This window comes from Podarcis muralis, chromosome 13 (assembly GCF_964188315.1).
Source record: "Podarcis muralis chromosome 13, rPodMur119.hap1.1, whole genome shotgun sequence".
Taxonomy (NCBI): Eukaryota; Metazoa; Chordata; class Lepidosauria; order Squamata; family Lacertidae; genus Podarcis; species Podarcis muralis.
Genome location: NC_135667.1, coordinates 48821072 through 48836396, shown reverse-complemented (window position 1 = coordinate 48836396; position 15325 = coordinate 48821072). Strand labels below are relative to the sequence as shown.

Below are 15325 nucleotides of genomic sequence, written 5' to 3'. Positions count from 1 at the left end.
ACTTTATGGTCGCTGCTCTTCTGTCAGGACCTCTGTGCAGAAATGCTGAAGTTTGGTGGATAATCAACACTAGGTGTTGGGTTGAAATAAACGACAGGCGAATGGCAAGTGTCATATGGGAGGCATCTCCCGAGCATGTCTCGGGGAGTCCCTTTTATTGAATATTACAGCATTACCACATATGTGCTTGTTGCTGATTGGTTAACACAAATACAATGCAAGGGTTGCATATAGACATTAATCATCAATAGATTAAAGGTTGGGAAAGGGAACACAGAATTGGACAGGCATAAAAACCTCCTTATTAAACTATAACTAGTGATTGATATAGCAAAACTCAAAGGAGCATATAAACTATTACTAGTGATTGATATAGCAAAACTCAACAGAGCATAACTATTGTATTCCGTAGATGTGGTCAACCATGCATTAAGAACAGGTCAGGGTACGATGTTTCATGAACTCAATGTGAACTGAACATTCTAGGATGGGTGAGGAAGGAATGCTTCAGCTTAGATGTTTGCCAGAGTCATGTGCAGAAGCAAAACTTCCCATCAACTAGGGGTTGCTGGCTCCAGGATTTGTGCCCTCAGTGCCTTTCCCAAGGACCCACAAATCCTGGAGCCAGCGACTAGCAGATTGTCATGCTGCCTGTGACATTCTTGGGTTCTCCATGCAAAGTGAGAATAGCAGCCAAGGTGGGTGGTGGGCTGTTTTCCAGGTGGTGGGGTCCCAGCAAATGCCTTGCCACTCTGATAACCTGACAACTCAGGGTGCTGATTTCCAGCCACACTAGATTTCCCCAGAGTGCTGAACAAAAGGAGAGAATTGTCTCTTTTCCAATAACTCATCTCAGGCCACTTCCGACCATGTGGCTCACTTCCTTTTCCCCCTTCTAGAGGTTACCTTGGCCCTGGAGGCATTGGAGATTTTGGAATGTACCCCAACTGTACTGGAGGAGCAGCTGCTTATATTGATCAATTGCTTCTAGGAGAAAAACACATCTACCAACATCCATCTTCTAACGTAAGTGGTTGAAGCTTCTCGTGCACCCATCGGCCATCTCCAAAATGAATAGATTATCAGTGGCCTGCTTAATTTTTTTTTATCATCTGGTTATTCTTAAGAACAAAGTTGCATGGCAAAATGTGGTGTGTATTTTTTCAGTTCTTCAGCTCTTTAATGCAACTACCAGCTCTTTGGCGCTGCTTTACTTAAAAGAGAGGTCACGGGTCCCTTTACCTTTACTTAGAACAGGTGCTGGGTTTATAATTTACAGGAATTATTTTTAGTGGCAGAAGACACGGCATGAAAACACACATCTGACATCAGCTGAGGAGATAAGGTTCACTCTCAGCTCCATTCAGATTTGGAATCATGTTCTATAAATGGTTGCTCAAACGAAATCAGCACCCTGTACTTTAATTGTAGTAGCTTTATAGCCGCACACTCCAGGATTAGTCAAATTTCACTCATGCCGAAAAGTTAGGCAAGGAGCAAATCTCACTAAGGTCGTTTATGCGGCCAAATTATTTACTGCAGTGACGCTTGATAGCCAAGGATACACAAGTGAGGCTTCATAGCCAAGGAAATACTGTTTAATGGGTTGCTGCTATCACTACAGAAATATTGCAACCATATCAGTAACTCGAGTGAACCACCTTTGGGTTTCTTCAGTTGCTATTCCATCTCTGAATTTCTGTGAATGAGATCAGTAAGGGGTGGGGGTGGGTTCTCAGTGCAAGTGTTACTTTCAGAGTGCAGAGAGTAAGCGCACGGGCCCCAGACTTTCCCCTAATCTCACAGAGGGATTTGGGGACAGAGGTAACATGCAAGCAGACAACATTTCTGAACATTGGAACAGTGATTCCAGTGCTAAACCCAAATTGGAACTGAGGAGAATAAATACCAGAATAGTATGTGGGAAAGGTAAGACAAAAAAGGAGACTCTAGCTTAAGCAGACTTGTAAGACTAGAATAACATGCACATTTCCACATACATACACATAGCTGATAAATCATATTCTGATTAATTTTAAGGAAAATCTAGAGACACAAAATATGGGGACATAGAATTAACGGACTAACATAGCTAAGAGCAGTTATGAACTCTCAACATACGCAGACAAGAAGAGAAAAACAACTGAATCTTCAGCAGGAAATATGCTTAAGTTACAGATTTCAGCAGGAAATGTGCTTAGATCAGGATATTTGGCATGCCAGTCTGAAAAACATCTAAATTAAGAAATGCGGAACCAAATGCAGGGAGCCTTTATACTGTGTTTGGAAACCAAATTTGCTTAGCTTGTCTGGAACAAGCAAGGCAAGGAACTGGATGAATAGGGCATGTCATTTTAGGGGGTCAAACTTAATTTTTGCAAATTTCTTCAGTGAGGCATCTTAAAAAAGCGTTTTTGGATGTGAGGAATTCAAATGTGCTATAATTTTTGTGACTGAACAACATCTAGCTTGGTAAATTTACATTTGATGAAGCAGCACATAAACTGTTTTGGGAAAAGCAAAGAATTTTAATTTTTCCTTCTGAAAATGTCAGGTAATGCATAAAATAATAATTATAATTATAATATAACTGCAAGTACTTGGCAATCATTTTTAATGATTTCTATGCAATTTTACACACTTTTTACTTACCAAGCAAAACTAAATTATATTAACCAATAACTTTGTATGTGTTGCTTTTTATTTTATGTTTGTTCGAGTTGTACCTTAATAAAAACTAAAAATAATTCAAATTTCTCTGATCTATCACTGCTTAGTTCAGATGGCAAGGAAGGATCCAGTAGACCCCAGGTATACACTTTGAAGCAGGGATACCACCACCTTGTCTAGAGAGTTGGGACCATGTTATAAAACACCTCGCAGAAAGTCTGCCAGCCTTTCATAGTGTGCACTTCTTCATTTATAGGTTCTTTACCTGACGACAGTAGCCTTTGACCCTGAAGGAATTTTGGGAACCATCAATTCTGTTGTCATGGCATTTTTCGGACTTCAGGTAGGATACCTTATTGTCCCATTTAGGCAGGAAAGCTGTATGGCATATTACTGTAAAACGCAGGTGTTGTAGTGATGAAGTTCCTTCTCTACAGAGCATAACAGCCGAAAACCTATAAACTTGTAGGGCGTATGAATGGCTATCTCAGAACATCTCTCCATAATATAATCTTGGCATTGCAGATATGACGCAGTGTTCAGTACCATGGACGATTGTCCCAGGATAGAAACAGAAAGAATCCATCTCAAAGAGGACAAACAAACAAGAAGGGGGGTTAGAGATTGTAATGGTTCTAGGGGTTGCTCGTGCGTAAGCCAGTGCAAACATCTGGCTGGGTTGCCTGAGTGAACCTTTTCTGTCCGGACAGCCACTCACCCGTGGCTGTCTCAATCGCTGGCAGAATCCATCAGTGGGCGTTTCTTAAACTTCTTCCAGCAAAGAAGCTCTTTGACGCCCAGTCTCCTCCTACTCTCCCTGCGCGGAAGCCTTCTGAGCAAGGAGGGCATAGGCAGCGGAGGACCCTTCCTCTCCCCGCTGGTCCCCGGCAAGGAGTCATGTGACTCCCTCTCAGATTCCCCCATCTGCCCCCCTTCTCCACTGGAGCTAAGCTGATTCCCTTCCCCAGAAGATGGGCTGCCTCTCCCAATCCCGGGACGCTCTCTGGGATCCCTCTGGAGCTTGCTCTCTCCCTCCGGCACTGATGGCAGTTCCCTGACAGAGATTTTGCATAGATATTTTGAAGCAGCATTATTATGTAAGACGTGGGGAGAATGTTTGCATCAATATCTTGGAAAATCTGCAGAATTACTGAATTCTACTTTAGATTTTGGCTGTGATGCTCTTGTCACCATCCTCCCCCCCACCCCTCAATTTCAGTTAGTTAGTCCCTTTCCCTATTAAACCCATTCTAGGCAAGGCCAATGTGAGAGAGCCAGTGTGGTGTAGTGGTTAAGAGCGGTAGTCTCGTAATCTGGGGAACCGGGTTCGCGTCTCTGCTCCTCCACCTGCAGCTGCTGGGTGACCTTGGGCCAGTCACACTTCTTTGAAGTCTCTCAGCCCCACTCACCTCACAGAGTGTTTGTTGTGGGGGAGGAAGGGAAAGGAGAATGTTAGCCGCTTTGAGACTCCTTAGGGTAGTGATAAAGCGGGATATCAAATCCAAACTCTTCTTCTTCTCTTCAATGTTCATGTTTCCAACATTTTTTATTTATTTTTTTACTTCTAAGGCAGGAAAAATTCTCATGTTCTACAAAGACCAGCACAGACAAATAATGCTCCGTTTCTGTGTGTGGAGTATAGTCATGGTAAGTCTCAAATGCTGTATTAATACAATTCAAGTCACAAATACCGAATTAATTGAATTCAAAGTGTTTCCTTCCCAATCCTTTTAAAGCTTTTTTTTCTTCTGAAGAATTTAGTTCAGAATAATCCTCTGTTGAATATCTTTTTCTGTAAATACCTGTTTCAAAACCCATCAAACCTCATTTTTTATTGCTGCCTAATAAAAAATCAACACCTATAATTCAGTACAGAGTTAAGGCCCAAAGGCACCTAAACCTGTGTTGGACAATGGTCTATATATCAGTAGTAGTAAAGAGCACGAATATATGGATGTTTCCCCCAGTGGAGGGGAGTAAGAAAAGGGGTTCCACTAGGATTTGTTTTGAGACTCATGCTCTTTAACATGCTCACAAATGACCTCGAGTTAGAGGTAAGCAGTTCGGGTGACCAAGTTTGCTGACAGCACGAATTTACTCATGGTAGAGAAAACAATAAATTGTGAATAATTCCAGTCTCTCTAAACTGAATGTGTGACAAAGTGACAAATACAGTGGAACCTCGTGTTACGGACGGGATCTGTTCCGGAGGCCCGTCTGTAACACGGAACTGACGCAAGCTGCGCGTGGCGCGATTTAGCGCTTCTGCGCATGTGCAAGCGGCAAAACCCAGCAGTAACCCATTCCGGTACAGTGGTACCTCGGGTTACATACGCTTCAGGTTAGACTCAGCTAACCCAGAAATAGTACCTCGGGTTAAGAACTTTGCTTCAGGATGAGAACAGAAATCATGCTGCAGTGACAGTGGGAGGCCCCATTAGCTAAAGTGGCGCTTCAGGTTAAGAACAGTTTCAGGTTAAGAATGGACCTCCGAAACGAATTAAGTACTTAACCCGAGGTACCACTGTACTTCCGGGTTGCTGCAGGACGCAACACGAAAACAAATAACCTGAAGCGGACGCAACATGAGGTATGACTGTATGGTTCAATGTAAGTAAGTGTAGAATGATGCACAATTGGAGCAAAAAATCCTAAATTCACATATACACTGATGGAGTCTTAGCTGGAGGGTCCGGCTGACTATGTGGATATCTCTGTGAAAATACTAACCCAGCATGTCATACCTGTGAAAAAAGAAATATATGCTAGGGAGCATCAGGAAAGGGATTGAAGAATAAATATGTCAATATCTGAATTCCTTTGTACAGATTTATGGTGCAACTACACCTGGAATACTGTGCTTCGTTCATTTGTTTTAAGTCACTTTGGAAGTTTATTAAAACGAAGGGTAGCAATTTCAGTACAGAATGGTTCTGATCTGGGATGATACGCTTTCTTTCATCCTTCTCCGTTAGACTGCTTTGGCTGCTTTTAGTGTCAGGATTCTTTTTTTACAGTTAATAAACAGAAAATTACCTGTTTTTCAGGGTGTTATTTCTGCTGTATTGACCAAAGGCACAAAAGACCAAGGCTTTATTCCTGTCAACAAGAATTTATGGTGAGTAGAATAAAAAGTTGCTTCAATGCTGTATGGTAGCATTTGCTAGACATTTCCTGAATGGCTGTTTTGAAATTCCTGCAGGTCCATTTCATACGTGACAACACTGAGCTGTTTTGCCTTTGTGCTTCTGCTGTTAGTGTACTATCTTGTAGATGTGAAGAAGGTGTGGTCAGGTGCTCCCTTTTTCTATCCAGGTAAGGGTGCTTTAAAGGAAATTGTTCTTATTTGAACTAAGTAAATACAGAAATGGAAGGGGAAAGCATGAAAACCCTGCTGGGTTTCTTTTTAAAACAGTGAGGTTTCCAATTTATTCCATCAAAAATCCTTGCTTGGTTTCTAAACAATTCTGAATTAATTTTGGGAGTCTGTGAAATCAGTTTCCTACCCAGATTTAGTATTTCAGATTGGACATTTGCCACGGTTGCCCCCCCCTTTCAATATGTAGTGGTTTGCTGGTTGCACCCATCAGTCACTGAACACACTCACCACTGCCTCTAGCAGGGAGTAGGCCTAGCGGTTGCTAAGCAACTGCCTCATCTCCCTGAAATCAGCAAAGCATCCCTGTTCAGACATGTGGTGGAAGCAGAAGTTCTTGTGGCAAGACCAACAAGCACAGAGTAAGTCCCTGGGATGAAGGCCAATCTAAATGATACACATCAGTAGGAAAGTCTGCTTAAGCCTCTCTGTTCTAATCATTCACTCAAAATCATCTTCTCTAGTCAGCTTCTCTAAGCAAGGGGGGAAACAGAGCCATATTCATCCTCCTGTAGGATGAGAAAGCAGATGAAGTATGTGCGATTTTGAGCAGAAGCCTGCTACAGTGGTGCCCCGCAAGACGAATGCCTCGCAAGACGAAAAACCCGCTAGACGAAAGGGTTTTTTGTTTTTTTGAGGTGCTTCGCAAGACGAATTTCCCTATGGGCTTGCTTCGCAAGACGAAACGTCTTGCGAGTTTTTGCGGGTTTGTTTCCTTTTTCTTAAAGCCGCTAAGAGCCGTGCTTCGCAAGACGAAAAAACCGCAAGACGAAGAGACTCGCGGAATGGATTAATTTCGTCTTGTGAGGCACCACTGTACTCTTCTACTCCCCGTCACAAGTTTCCGATTCTGTTTTTTAGTTTGCTTGGTTTTTTAAAAATGGTGGGAGATGGTTCACACAACTGTCTAGTTTGACCCTGAATAAATTGACAAACCCAGAAAAATTAGGGAAAGGATAAAAATGTGAGTCTCGTGAAACCCTAATGGCAATCCTTTTGGGAGTCTCCTCCTCCCATTTGCGAGATAAGAACGTCAGGATATTGGGGAGAGACAGGCAGGTGTTTGGATGCCAAATGGAAAACGTTTCATCCAGTTGGGCCATGAGACTCAGTGGTGGCAGTGTAGTAAAGAGAAATGAGGGGAAACACAGAGCACAGACTGCAGGTTCAGGCAGCAGCCCAGAGTTCTTCTATGCTACACACTGATAAAACATTTTTTCAGCCTTGTTTGTCACTAAAACATGGTGTCAAGAGCAGAAGACTACACAGACATGCCCCTAAAGCATGCTCTTTTGCTCAACTCCACTCTTGAGTTTGGCAGCAACAGCCTACATCACTTTTATCTCAGGTCCAAAATGCCAGCAGTTGTGCTCTGTAGCTTACCAAGTCCTGTCATGCAGTATGGCTGTAACATGCAATTTTTTCTGATGGCATTCTTGGTCTCTTTCACAGGTATGAACTCCATTCTCGTCTACGTTGGGCATGAAGTATTTGAAAACTACTTTCCTTTTAAGTGGAAGATGCAGGATACACAATCCCACAGCGAACACTTGGCTCAGAACCTAACTGCTACATCTTTATGGGTTATCATAGCATATATACTCTACAGGAAGAGAATATTCTGGAAAATCTAACTGACGAAGCCAAAGGAACTTGTGGCAGAAGAATACTGGATTAATTACTCCCACCATATTGATGTTACTTTTTTAAAAAGAAAGGGATCGTGTGTTTTGTTTACATTCCAGGTCATCTCGAAGAGACTTTCATATTTAAAATTTGCTGACCGACTTGCCATTTAGCTAAATCAAGGCTTCTACAAATTTAGTGTATCATTCCATTTCTAACTCGACACACTGAACAGCTTTTAAAAGCTGAGCAATTTGAAAGGACTTTCACAAGCTGATAGTTGCTCTGTTACATGCGTGGTTCACAAGAAGACGCAGAAGAAAATAAAAAAATATTTTTTAAGAGACTGTTACCATGCCAAACAACTGTGCCTGAGACTGGCAGAAGTCAACCAGGAACGTTTTCATCTGCATGCTGTTGCTGTTTGTGGGACATTACTCAAAATGACAAGAGTGGAATGAGAGAGAGTCATTAATAAGCTCTTGAAGCTCCAGCATGGCTCCATCCCAGGCCAAACCAATGAGCTAAGAGCTCTAGTCTCAGCCGTGCCTCTTCAACTTGCTAGCCTCCTTCATCCTGATCGCCTCAGAAAAAAAATGATCGTAATTCCACCCAGAGTTATAGATTCTTTGCTGCATGACACCTTGAGCTAATGGCCATTCATTCTTCCCTCTTCCAAGATGCACAAATGGGGATTACAGTGGTGCCTCGCAAGACGAAATTAATTCATTCCACGAGTTTTTTCGTCTTGCGATTTTTTTCGTCTTGCGAAGCACAGTATCGGGAAAGTTTCGGAAAAGCTTCAAAAATCACCAGAGTCTTTAAAAACCTCAAAAAAGGCTACCACACCGCGTTCTATGAGTTGCTCCTCGAAGTCAAGTCGCAACTGTATTAACGGTGTTAAGAAAAAGGAAACAAACTTGCAAGACGTTTACGTCTTGTGAAGCAAGCCCATAGGGAAAATCGTCTTGCGAAGCAGCTCAAAAAACAAAAAACCCTTTCGTCTAGTGAGTTTTCTGTCTTGCGAGGCATTCGTCTTGCGAGGTACCACTGTATAGGATCATAGAACTGTAGAGTTGGAAGGGACCCTGAGAGTCTGGGGGTTTAAGGCTGAAGCCCAGCACTTTTTATCAAAAACTTAACTTTCAAATGCATTTTTAAAAAACCTTTTTATTTACAGTACACAGCTCAAAGGTTTTACTGAATGGTGCTTGAAGTTTTGGTGGTATGAACCACCCATTGAGACTTTAGCACTCCTTCAGCAAGCTGAGCTATGGATTTCAGGGGAATTCCAGTCCGGCATCAAGGCAACCACATGGCTCTCTACTCTGCTTGCCTGTCCTTAGCAAGATGTTCCAGTAGAAAGTTCATGGTACTCAGGTCAGCGTCTGAAGGAGCAAGATCTTCTCATTGATGCAGAATCTGTGCAACACGGTCATCAGATTTTCCCCACAGCGCGACACTTGGCGCTCCATTGCCAGGCGGAAATCCTCCTTTACGCCTTTGGTTATTCCCCTGGTAACTGTGTGATGCCTGCAATTATAATACACAAAATAATTAAAACGGCATGGAGCTACCATCTCCATTTAAATATTTTTGCATTCTGTGTGGGTTTTTGTGGAACCTAGCTTCCCAGCTTAGCCTTTCTAAGAACATTAAGAAAAAAAAGTCCTGTTCTCCAGGAATGCCATACTTTTATCACAAAATTATACTACAAATCTCCGCCTGATTTTTAAACCTCTGGGCAACACCCTAACAAGTGAGAGTCAAGGATTTTTCATGTATAAAAGAACAACTGCTACGAATGGTATTTTCATGTTGGTGTGTCAAATAGTGAAAGAACCAACACAAGCTGCTTTTCTAGTGTAAGTTGTTCGCCCGAGGCAAGGTAAAAACAGATTACGAAATGAGCATCATGCGACCACAGAAAGTTGGAGATGTTAGCAACTAATCTGATCCCTGCCTGAAGACTAACTCTCTCTGAGAAATTCATTGGGTCCTGAAGCCCAGTAAGGCCAGAGAAATCAACAGTCCCATTATTATTGGTCATAACACTAAGCTTCTTTAACAAATACTACTGCAGCCCCGAGAGCTGCAAAACTGCCCCACCAGCATATGAGGATAATAGAATTTGCTCCCCCTGCTGCTGCAACTGACCCACTAATTTTCAAGCAGTTTGGGAGGGAAGGGGAAGATGTCTCTTAAAACAAGCAAAAAGGGTTCATTCCATGGATTGGGAATCAGGATGTCAATAAGAGAAAGAACTGTTAGAGCCTAACAGTTAGACATCTACTAAACACTGCTACAGCATGCCTTGTGCTAAGTAGGACATTGCAGAATTGCAATGCCTGGTTGCAGAGACTTCCAAAATAAGAATGGGACACAGGCAGCAGGCAGGACTTGTATACCACCTAAACTTATATGTTATTGTGACAATCTTTACCCCAAATCCAATACACACTGCCCCACAACAAGTGGCTGTAAGTGTGTGCACCCCCTGAAAAAGATGGCTTCATTAAGTAAATGCATCTAACTTGATTGAAAATAACTTTAACCCCTGCACGCCTCGCAGCATAACCCTAACCATGTCTACTCAGAAGTAAGTCCTATTCAATGAGACTTGCTCCCCCAAAAACCTAGTATTTTAAACGGTATTATGCCCTGCTTTTTCAGTGCCTCCATCTTGCCCAATCAACATTTTGAGAGGTGGGGACTAACTTCCTACTCCTGCGCAAACTGCAGACAGAAAACGGCCAACATATTTTTGCAGTGCTGAAGGATTATTAGCAGAAATGTGCATAGGATGGAATTTTTAACTGCTGATGGCGAAACAAATCCAGATCTTAGAGACAAAGAAAACGGGAGCAAGCAAGTACAGGCGAGAGTAAAAGGCAAGAGAAACTAGCTGCATAATTAACATATTTAATAATTTTGGGGGGGGCTTCTTTACCCAAATTTTAATAAAATAACAGACTGGACTGTCCACAAAAATCTATCTGGGGCACCATTCTTGTTTGATTGTAGAGAGACCCATTTAAAAATAGAGTAACATACATGTGCCGGTAACTTATGGAAAAACAACAAAAATGTTAACAACTGTAAAAAGATGGCTTTCCAAGTGATGTAAGGCACAAATGGAGAACGAAAGCATGGATAAAAACTACGGAGTTAACAAAGGGCTGATAACCATGGGCAGTAAAACATATTGACAAAAAAGACAGCACACTATGAGCAGGGAAGGTTCCCTGCTTGGTACCTGTCAGCAGTCTGCATGCTGGGCTGTAGTACAGGCATGAATTCCTGCTGCAGTAACCCCAGCGGAGGGCTAGAAGTCCTTTAAAAAACAGCAAACAGCAGCATTCAAATACTCACACCAACTTCCCCTGTGCTACACAAGTCAACGCTCCAGAGAACCAGACACAGAAAAGAGGAAAGGGGCTGCAGACCAAGAGCCCAAACCCTAGTTCTGAAGGCACACAGTGGATCTTTCGTTTGGGATTAGGAAAGGAAAACGAACTAAATCCAGTAGGCTTGGGGCTCCCAAATGCAGTACTGGAGAAACCACTGCAAGTTAAAACAAACCCAAAACCAACGGCATAATATGAACTACATAATACGTTGTATTTACAAAGAATTGCGAACTGCGACAAAATAATTCCTGCGTTACGTTCCTCAGCGGATGTAGCAACATTTTAGCCTGGAGTCCCAGCAAATACTCATTCACGTTGAAGTGAATAATGAAGCCCTGCTATCCTCTTCTTCTTTGCAAAGCCCCCCAGGGAGGACCAGAGAAGCAGCAGTGGGTGTTTATTCCTTTCCTTTGGCAGTCTTTTCTCCACACACAGGTCTGTAACTGTGGGGAGGGGAAGACGTGGTAATTTTTGGAGAAAACGGACTGGAACATAAATGGTTAAAGATTTTCTGGCTAGGGGAGAAGCATCCTTACACACAACTGCATTGGGGCATTTAATTTGGCCATGGGTCCATACGCAACAAAGCAGCAATTGGTTTTGTTCTGCTATAAAGCCCCAGGGATCTCTTTTTGCAAACATATTTCAATAGAGTACATACTCTGGGCGCATTAACTGTAACAGGATGTCACTTAAGTTTTGCTGTTCGTTTTGGTTTTCACAACTGTTAAGGTACAGACGAGAGCTGCTCCCACATTTGGCTGGCTTCAACCTTATTGAATCCTTTTCCAGCTTTAGTGTTAATGTTACAAAGCAAAAAGCTATAGTAACTTCAAGGAGATGCAAGTCAAGCAGATAAAAGATTCAGAGATGCCTCAAAGTGGGGGGAAACTTGGCCCAAATGGTTGTGTTTGGTGCATTTTAATCAAGAAGAAAATCTATTTCCCACAATCATTTAAACTAACCAAAGGGGAATTATCCAAAGGCCTCCAGAGATGGGGCAACTAAGCTTTTTGTAAAGGCAGAGAGAATGGGGTGGGGAGAGTGTCTCCCTGACAGGGGATGAGCTTGCAATTCTGGTGAGCCTCTTAAAACATCAGCAGCAAACATGAATCAGAACCACAAGTTAGCCCGCTTTCTTCAGCTTTCAACATATAATTGGATTAAGTTAGTGGGACGTGCTTTGATAGACATTTCAGAATCTTTTCCATTCTGCTTCACTACAGATGCGCTGCCAACCCCCAATAATTCATGCAAGATAAAAGAACAAAATCAGCTTTATTTCAACATAAATTTGACCTAAGGGGAATGCCGTTGCTATAGCCCTGCGGACAATCAGGAAATTAGACCCGCATGAAGTTCCCTTGTGGTCAGCAGACACACAAGGAATAACTTGTTTCGGCTGGAGACAGCTGGCAGAATTTTATGCCCCTTCTGGAGAGGGGAACTCTGGTGCTCAGAATATAGCAGCAGGGCCACTTTCTCAAATCCAAATGCCTGGCACACAAGCTTCTACTAAAGATCAGATCCAGCCCGAGGTAACGGGCTGCAACTGAAAGGTGCAGAGGCAGAAGGAACTCAATGGAGTCAGAAACTGTCCTATTCTAGGGCAACTACTCATGTGATCACGATCCACCCCAGAACATGGAACAGGGTGGGTTAGTCTGCTAGCCAGAAGGGAACCCATAGTAAGCCCAATTTTCTATTATCAGTCAACAAGGGATGTGAAAAGCCATGCTGGAACCTCAGGTCAGGACAACTATACAGTGTTACCTCTAGTTACGAACTTAATTCGTTCCGGAGGTCCGTTCTTAACCTGAAACTGTTCTTAACTAGAGCCGTGTTTTCGCTAATGGGGCCTCTTGCTGCCGCTGGCACATAATTTCCGTTCTCATCCTGGGGCAAAGTTCTCAACTCGAGGTAACTGTTCCAGGTTAGCGGAGTTTGTAACCTGAAGCGTTTGTAACCTGAGGTGTTTGTAACTCGAGGTATCACTGTACCTTGGCTACACAGAACCTGCTAGAGGACCTTCCTACTAAAAGGCAGCATCAGAGGCAAAGGCATCGATCCAATAAAGTAAAGGTAAAGGGACCCCTGACCATTAGGTCCAGTCGTGACCGACTCTGGGGTTGCGGCGCTCATCTCGCTTTACTGGCCGAGGGAGTCGGTGTACAGCTTCCGGGTCATGTGGCCAGCATGACTAAGCCGCTTCTGGCGAACCAGAGCAGCGCACGGAAACACGATTACCTTCCCGCCAGAGTGGTACCTATTTATCTACTTGCACTTTGACGTGCTTTCGAACTGCTAGGTTGGCAGGAGCAGGGACCGAGCAACGGGATCTCACCCCGTCACAGGGATTCGAACCACGACTTTCTGATCAGTAAGTCCTAGGCTCTGTGGTTTAACCCACAGCGCCACCTGTGTCCCTATCTATCCAATAATGGCACACAAAAAAGTAGAAGTTGAAGCCCAGGTTGCTGTCACCTCATTAGCTTCCAGAAGGGAACTGGTGCTCAAGGTGGGTGGTGTAGCTGTGCTAGGGACGGAGCGGGCTGCATTATTCACGGGCAGAGAAAGACTGATCTGTAACCATTCAGTTATCTCTCTAATACTTGATCTGGCAATTTTAACCCCCGGGATCTGGGTCTGAGACTGTCAGAATGTCATGTGTAAATCTGGCATGACGTTTCCTTGAAACATATTTCTTCTTGGGATAGAAGAGATGGGGAGAAGTTTGGCAGAATTGACTCCTGACTCCGGTGATAAAGACAGAGAGTGCAAGTCTTCTGTGTCTTGCTCCCGAGGACATCCTCTTCTAGTGTAACGGGATGGACTGTGACAGGTCCCTTGCAGTAGGGTCATGGGGGAAAGGTGTGCTATCTATTACTGGCGCTCAGGGCATGATTATCTAGTGGGCTGGGAGAAAGGTGAGGCTGCTCATAGCTCCTGCCCTGTCACCTCGACTGGGGCAGGGAAGTGGAACGGGAGGAAGGGTTGGAGCTGGGACTGAAAACTCCTCTCCCTTCTGTGCACTGGGCACTTAATCTTGGCAAGAGAGGCTGCAACACTTAAAGGGTAAAGGGACCCCTGACCCATTAGGTCCAGTCGTGACCGACTCTGGGGTTGTGGCGCTCATCTCGCTTTATGGGTCGAGGGAGCCGGCGTACAGCTTCTGGGTCATGTGGAGAGCATGACTAAGCCGCTTCTGGCAAACCAGAGCAGTGCACGGAAATGCCGTTTACCTTCCCGCCGGAGCGGTACCTATTTATCTACTTGCACTGCATGCTTTTGAACTGCTAGGTCGGCAGGAGCTGGGACCGAGAAACGGGAGCTCACCCCGTCGCAGGGATTTGAACCGCCAACCTTCTGTGCTAGGCTCTGTGGTTTAACCCACAGTGCCACCTGCGTCCCTAATACCCTTCCTTAAAGGTAAAGGTAAAGGTACCCCTGCCCGTACAGGCCAGTCTTGACAGACTCTAGGGTTGTGCGCCCATCTCACTCTAGAGGCCGGGGGCCAGCGCTGTCCGGAGACACTTCCGGGTCACGTGGCCAGCGTGACATCGCTGCTCTGGCAAGCCAGAGCCGCACACGGAAACGCTGTTTACCTTCCCGCTAGTAAGCGGTCCCTATTTATCTACTTGCACCCGGGGGTGCTTTCGAACTGCTAGGTTGGCAGGCGCTGGGACCGAGCAACGGGAGCGCACCCCGCCGCGGGGATTCGAACCGCCAACCTTTCGATCGGCAAGCCCTAGGCGCTGAGGTTTTACCCACAGCGCCACCCGCGTCCCAATACCCTTCCTTAAAGGTAAAGGTAAAGGTACCCCTGCCCGTACGGGCCAGTCTTGCCAGACTCTAGGGTTGTGCGCCCATCTCACTCAAGAGGCCGGGGGCCAGCGCTGTCCGGAGACACTTCCGGGTCACGTGGCCAGCGTGACATCGCTGCTCTGGCGAGCCAGAGCCGCACACGGAAACGCCGTTTACCTTCCCGCTGGTAAGCGGTCCCTATTTATCTACTTGCACCCGGGGGTGCTTTCGAACTGCTAGGTTGGCAGGCGCTGGGACCGAACAACGGGAGCGCACCCCGCCGCGGGGATTCGAACCGCCGACCTTTCAATCGGCAAGCCCTAGGCGCTGAGGCTTTTACCCACAGCGCCACCCGCGTCCCCAATACCCTTCCTTACCACCCAATTAATCCTCCACCTGGTTAATTCGCCAGGCAGCTTCCAGAAGTAATAACCTCTAA

The 15325-nt window shown here is 44.6% G+C and overlaps 2 protein-coding genes across 5 annotated transcripts in view; one reads left to right on the top strand and one right to left on the bottom strand.

Annotated features, from left to right (window-relative positions):
* The window catches only part of HGSNAT (heparan-alpha-glucosaminide N-acetyltransferase), a 29801-nt gene extending 20538 nt beyond the window's left edge, over positions 1 to 9263 (top strand). Inside the window, exons 13-18 of the mRNA XM_028701726.2 lie at positions 900 to 1026; positions 2927 to 3013; positions 4240 to 4317; positions 5718 to 5788; positions 5873 to 5985; positions 7499 to 9263. Of these exons, the coding sequence (XP_028557559.2) occupies positions 900 to 1026; positions 2927 to 3013; positions 4240 to 4317; positions 5718 to 5788; positions 5873 to 5985; positions 7499 to 7680 (658 nt within the window). The 3' untranslated portion in view covers positions 7681 to 9263. The remainder of the gene's footprint in view (positions 1 to 899; positions 1027 to 2926; positions 3014 to 4239; positions 4318 to 5717; positions 5789 to 5872; positions 5986 to 7498) is intronic.
* Positions 8825 to 15325, bottom strand: part of INTS10 (integrator complex subunit 10) — a 28057-nt gene continuing 21556 nt past the window's right edge. For 3 of the 4 annotated variants that reach the window (XM_028701723.2, XM_028701722.2, XM_028701725.2), the window contains one exon: positions 8825 to 9205. In XM_028701723.2, coding sequence (XP_028557556.2) covers positions 9049 to 9205 — 157 coding nt within the window. In that variant the 3' untranslated portion in view covers positions 8825 to 9048. Of the gene's footprint in view, positions 9206 to 10928; positions 11007 to 15325 lie in introns of all 4 variants that reach the window. The other variant, XM_028701721.2, reaches the window with a different exon arrangement.